This window comes from Caenorhabditis briggsae, assembly GCF_000004555.2.
Source record: "Caenorhabditis briggsae complete genome, chrV, whole genome shotgun sequence".
Lineage (NCBI taxonomy): Eukaryota > Metazoa > Nematoda > Chromadorea > Rhabditida > Rhabditidae > Caenorhabditis > Caenorhabditis briggsae.
Genome location: NC_013488.2, coordinates 16,577,531 through 16,583,846, shown reverse-complemented (window position 1 = coordinate 16,583,846; position 6,316 = coordinate 16,577,531). Strand labels below are relative to the sequence as shown.

The following is a 6,316-nucleotide window of genomic DNA, read 5'->3' as shown; positions in this document are numbered from 1 at the left end:
GTTCCATATGGTTCCAATAGCTTTTCATAAGTACCATATGGTACCTCAACTCACCCCCAAGAATTGACGGCGCCATCTGGCTGTGGAGGTCCTCCATGTAGGGGAGGCCCCCATGCGAATCCATCGGTTCCTGTTGCTTGTCCATCAGTCCAATAGAATGTATCTTTTGGAGCACACATCCCAACACGTGAGCAGGTTGGCTTTCTTTTGGCACCAAGCCAAATCGATTATTGATCAAACCCATGTTGATGCATCAATTTCAGATAAACAGCTGGAAAAATTGTTACAAAGACTACAACATGGTATTGGATTTGCACCATATGATTCAAAGCAAATGGTCATCGATTTGCACCATGTGGTTCATTGCTACGTACCATATGATCATCAATTTGCAGCATATGGTTGATCACTACGTACCATATGGTTCATCTCTATGTATCATATGGTCACCGATTTTCACCATATGGTTTATCGCAATGAACCGTATGGCTGCCGATTTGCATCATATGATTCATAGCTAAAGGTCACCATTTGCACCATATGAGTCATAATTATGTACTATATGGTCACTGTTTTGCACCATATGGTTCATCGCCATGTACCATATGGTCATCATTTGCACCATAGGGTTCATTGCTACGTACCATATGATACAAAATTTCATGAAACACATACCTGCCATTNTCATTCTCTCATCATCATTCTGCAATCCATACAACACTGCTCCTTGCGCAACACAAAGTGGTTCGGATTGATATTGGGTCATCGTACCAACGAAAACCTGAAAGTTTTAAGTTTTTGTAGTAATTACAAGCTTGGTAGTCGTTCAATTAAAGGCTCCACGGGCCTGGTGATAGTTTGCACAGCCTTAAGAAGTTTTGGCAGAGATTATATAAGTGAAAACGAGCGAAAAAATGTTAGAAGTTTGAATTCGCGCGCTATTTTTCCATCAATTTTTCACCGCACACCACCTTTAATTGCTTCATTCAAAGTTTATTGGATGATTAATAAAAGGATTGTTAAACTTCTGAGTACCCAAATTTTTGAATATAGTTTTTTGACCTCCTAAATTTCTAGTTCTCACTTCAAACAAAAAATTTCACTTCTCTCTGTGTTTCCACGATCCATGACCCATTATTTCTTTCACTTTTTAGTTATCTCATCGACAGATCTTTTTCTATTGTCCCGGTCAATTTTCGACTAATTTTTTAGATTTAAATCAGAAAGTTTAAATTCAGAAATTCAGAAATTTAGAAATTAGAAATTCAGAAATTTAGAAATTTAGAAATTCAGAAATTTAGAAATTTAGAAATTCAGAAATTCAGAAATTCAGAAATTCAGAAATTCAGAAATTCAGAAATTCAGAAATTCAGAAATTCAGAAATTCAGAAATTCAGAAATTCAGAAATTCAAAAATTTCCGAAATTCCGATAATAGAAAAAAAATTGCAGATTCAAATAAAGGGTTACCATGGTTTTAGCAACCAAAAAAAAATTTCAGATTTTCACGGACATCTGGATGGAGAGAAAAACAGATAAAAAGAAATTGAAATTTTGAAAGAATTCCTGAATTACAAGAACTTTTGGCCCAAAAAAAACAATCTTTAAGTTTCTAAAACACCTTCTATGGTCCAGACTACAAATGATGTCTCTCATTCGCTGAGCCCATATTTCAAACCATATCCTCCCAGAATTTCAGGTAATTTTTTTCCTAAACTTCCCATCCCAATTCAATTGAAAATGTTCTAATATGAGATCTCCTGCCGTTTTATTATCTCAATTTCTCAATCTCTCACACCGTGGAACAGGGTTAGTCGAAAATTCTGATTTCTTCTCTTTTAGAATTTCTCGGAATTCGTATTGAATATGGGTTATTCAAAACATTCTGGTTTATTTTTAGTGTTCCTATGTATATTTGCAGCTGCTGTATTGATTTGGAGGTTTACGGTAGGTCATGAATTCTGAGATTGGGACTTTTTTTTTGAAATTAGTTNTGAATTTTCTGGAAAACCTTTGAAATATTTCAGACAAAATTATTTTCAGAGCATTTTTACTGATTACCGAGTATTTCGACAAAAGGATTTTCTACTGACTTTGAATGATTTGTCGGCACAGGTAAATTTTTATTTTTCAATTAGTTTTTTTACATTTTTTGAATTTCCAGATTCCATTCGAAGACATTCATGAAGATTATGAATTTGATGAATTTGCAAATAATCTGAAAGCAATGCCAAAAGCACCGTACTTGATTTTGGTAGGAATGTTTTCAGAAATTGGAGGGAAATTGAAGTTTAGAGAACGAAGATCTGAAAAAAAGGGTTTTTGAGAATTTGAGAATGTGCAATTGAAGGTTGCAAATTTCCAATTTTTACGAGTTTCCGAATTCTTGAAATTTTGACGTTTTCCGAATTGCTGGATTTCCGAACTTATTTTTTTTTGAGTATTTCAGACATTTTAATTTTTCTGAATTTCTGAATTTCTGAATTTCTGAATCTTTTTTTTTTGAAAAAATTGATTTATTTTCTATCGAATTTTGAAATCTCAATTTTTCCAATTTCCCCAATTAATCATGCTTGACGCAATTCTAAAAATCGAGATCTCCCGTCTCGCTTTTTTTCAGTTTCGCGAAAATTTCTATCGCTCATGGGAGAACTAGGAAATTTTGAATTTTCTCTCTTATATATGCTTTAAAAATCAAAAGAAACTCAATTGCCAACCTAATAAACAATCTTCCTCATGTAGATACGTCTGTTGGTCCTCATGTCACGCTGTCTTTGAAAAAACTTAAAAAATACGTATAGATTACGTGACCCTCTAAGAAAACGTGAATGGTGGAACGACGAATAAAGTGAAAAAAAAACTAGATCGGATTGCGCCGAAGGGGCACCAGCTTGCTGGTATATAAAACGCTACACGCGTCTGTCCGTCCCAGTGTCACTCTGACGACTTTTGGAAAAATCTTGAAAAATACGTATAGATTACGTGACCCTTTTAAAAAAAGTGAAGCATTGAGCGACCAACAAGTAAAAAAACTAGGTTAAATCGCCCCGAAGGCGCACCAGCTTGCTGGTAAAAAAATGTTTTCTATTTTTGAAGTCAATAAAATGATTTATCTTTTCTTTTTCACAATCAATTTTCTCATCTTCTTTCCGAATCTTCAGATTTTCAAAAAAAAAAAAAGAAAAAACATTGTGTAAGCCTCTATCCGGTTATTCAATTTGAGATAAAAATCAATGGATATCGGCATAAAAAATTACGAAAAAATTCGAAAAAAAATCTTGATTGGATAAAAGCTTGTTTTAGGAAAATTGTCTAAAATTACATTAAAGGAGGACAGACAGCAAAAATTTCGGGGAAAATTTCAGGGAATGTGTATTTTGCCGTCGCGGTGTTAGCACCTAAAGCGCGCAATCCCATGCGCAAACATTATTATTTTTTTATTTCCCGACTTTATTTATTCAATTTTTACGACTTCAAACATTAAAAAAGCTCTTTTTTCTTATTTATTATAAAACCCATATAAAAGTGAATTTTTTTATGTAAATTTAAAGTTCTATCGACCGATTATTTTGCCAGTCGCCGGTGTTTTTTATAGGCATGCGAAAAAAACTATTTTCTCTTCGATAACCGTTTCTTCACTGTTCCTATTTATCTCATTACTTCTCGTTATTACTCTAGGAATAAAAAACTGTTTTATGACTGGGGTTTTCAGAGACGTCTCCATTTTTACTGCTTCCTTCACCTTCCGACGACCAGCCCTGCACGAGGATTGTTTTAATTATGTGGTTTTTTTTTCAATTGTTATGTCTCTTTCTAAAAATTAATTGTACTTTTTTTCATAATTTATTTGTTAACAATAAAACACGTTTCTTCATTTTCAACTGATTTTGGTACCTCGGAGCGAGGCCTCGGCGGCACGCTGGTAGCCCTTCAGAAATTCCGAGTTCAAAAAGTTCAATCCGAAGGAAACAAGGGAAGAAAAAAGTAAAAACACCAGCAGGGATTGAACCTCTGACCTCCTGAATACTAGCCTAGAGCGTACCCACTACACTACGCGTGTAAGAGGCGACCATCGCGTTTTTCACATTATGAAGCGACGTCGCAGCAGCAAGCTAGTGAAGAAATTAGGGTGACAAAAAAGAGCTTTTTTTCGTCCTTGAAGTGTTTTTTTACAGGTTTTTAAGTACATAGCTATATTTATACTTCAGAGTTATATCTTTTGAGTAAAAATGAAATTTTTGAAATTTTTGATGTCTACCCTCATTTAAAAATTAAAAAAATCGAAAAAATTTCAAAAAAAAATTTTCAAGTTTCAAGATGTTTTCAGTACGACTCCTCAAATATCGATGTGGTTCTCAATCACGTCTGCAATTTACAATTCATCCCAAACACTCTTCAACGATTGGTTGCCGTGGCATTTGACGAAAAATCCGAAATGATTCTCCGAAAAAATTACCCGGAAATTCCGAATGTTTTGATAAATTTGAAGCCAATTGTGGATTCGATGGACCCAAAAAAACAGAATCGCGGATATTTGGTGTATACATTGGCGCTGGTGGTCCATGCGAAAATTTGTGCAAGTTTGGCAGCTCGTGGCATTGATTTTTGGTCCATGCATCAAGTAGGAATTCAGACTTTCTTAAAAATTCCAAAATCATGAAATTCAGACATTCCAAAAATTCCAGAAATTCAAAAATTCAAAATTCCGGTTTCTTTGATTATAGAAATTCTATACTTTCGAAATTCAAAAACTCAAAAATCCAAAATTTCAGGACACATTATGGACCCAAAATTTCGATATGATGAATGTTGAAGACCGCTATCCAGATGCCAATATGCTTTTCGATACTATTGGAAATGAGGTAATTTTTTTGGAACTTTTCGAAAAGATAACTGATAAAAAATTTAGAATCCCTCATACGACAGAATGCGTGACTGGGTTTGTGGTGCCACATTTTTTGTCAGAGGCAACCCGACGACGTTTCAATTTTTCAGACAGGTAAAAATATAGGATGTTGGTCAAAAAATTGAAATTTTTCATCCTCAAAAAATATTGGCATCAAAAAATTGCATTTTCAAAGTTCATTTTCAGGAAATCTTGAATTTTAGAGCTAGAAAAATCAAAATTATGGAATAATAAATAAAAACTCGAATTCATCGTGCTGTTCTCCCCAAGACACCAAATATAAGGTTCCTAGCTCAAAGTGTCGTAAAATCTGGTGCATCTGGTTGTGTTTGCACACCAAACATCACACCTTACGACACTTTGAGCTAGAACCCTCAAGTTTGGTGCGTAAGAGTAAAATGTCATGTAGAATTCAAATTTTTAAATATCAACTTTCAAAAATTGCTCATCAACTGGTTTTTTGCGGTAGTGATGTCATGCCCTCTGAAAGTCAGAATTACGTCATAAAAACCAAAAAATTATGAAATACCCGTGCCTTTTTACCACAACTCGGTGAATTTGAGGTTTCTAGCTCAAAGTGTCGTAAAATCTGGGGCATTCGGTGTTTGCACACAAAACACCAAACCTTATGACACTTCGAGCTAGAGCTTTCAAAAAAGGTGTGCAGGAGTAAAAATGCATGAGGAATTCAAATTTTTTAGTCTTAACCTCTGGGAAATGCTCCTTAACTGGTTAAAAAACACTTTTTCAGCTAGAGTCCTACATGCTATCTTATCAATCACCAGACTCTTCGATAATGACATATCTATGTGGTCATCACCATTATAAATGTGAATTCCTACCCCAATGGATGGTTTCTTCGTTTAACTATTTCGAAGGACCCAGAGAAAATGTGCCAGTTTTGATTCAATTGGATGGAGGGAAGAAACCGGGAGAATCGAAAATGGATGTTTTGAAAAGAGGACATTTTGTGTTTAGAAACCAAAATGGGACATGTAATGAGAGGAGCTTTCATAAGTTGAGGTAGGAATTTCAGAAAAAAAATTAAAGATTCAAAGATTTGAAAATTCAAAAAATGAAAAGTTCAGAGATTCAAAAATTCAAAACTTCGTAAAATTAAAAATGTCAAACTTCAAATTTCAAATTTCAATATTTTTTCAGAGACTACGTCAAATACGGATTCCCAGATGCCATTCGGAAAGATGGATCCTTGAAGGAAAATTGGTCTTCGAAAACGATATATTTCTTCAAAAATCTTTTTAATATTGATCCATGGAATCGCAAATTTTATTTGACTATTCATCAATCATTGATTTGAATTCTTTAATTTTGTAAAATTCTGAAATTTCAAATTTTCTATTTTTGTTCAATAATGAATAAACGGGTTAAAAATAAGTATTGATTGATTTTT

General features: G+C 34.0%; 1 protein-coding gene across 1 annotated transcript in view; it reads left to right on the top strand.

The window, feature by feature from the left end:
* Nucleotides 1-5,932, top strand: part of CBG24401 — a gene marked incomplete at both ends in the record, with an annotated part of 7,104 nt that extends 1,172 nt beyond the window's left edge. Inside the window, 6 exons of the mRNA XM_045238352.1 lie at nucleotides 2,027-2,114; nucleotides 2,164-2,253; nucleotides 4,327-4,620; nucleotides 4,772-4,861; nucleotides 4,909-4,998; nucleotides 5,657-5,932. Of these exons, the coding sequence (XP_045091327.1) occupies nucleotides 2,027-2,114; nucleotides 2,164-2,253; nucleotides 4,327-4,620; nucleotides 4,772-4,861; nucleotides 4,909-4,998; nucleotides 5,657-5,932 (928 nt within the window). The remainder of the gene's footprint in view (nucleotides 1-2,026; nucleotides 2,115-2,163; nucleotides 2,254-4,326; nucleotides 4,621-4,771; nucleotides 4,862-4,908; nucleotides 4,999-5,656) is intronic.
* Nucleotides 5,933-6,316: the final 384 nt, after the last annotated feature.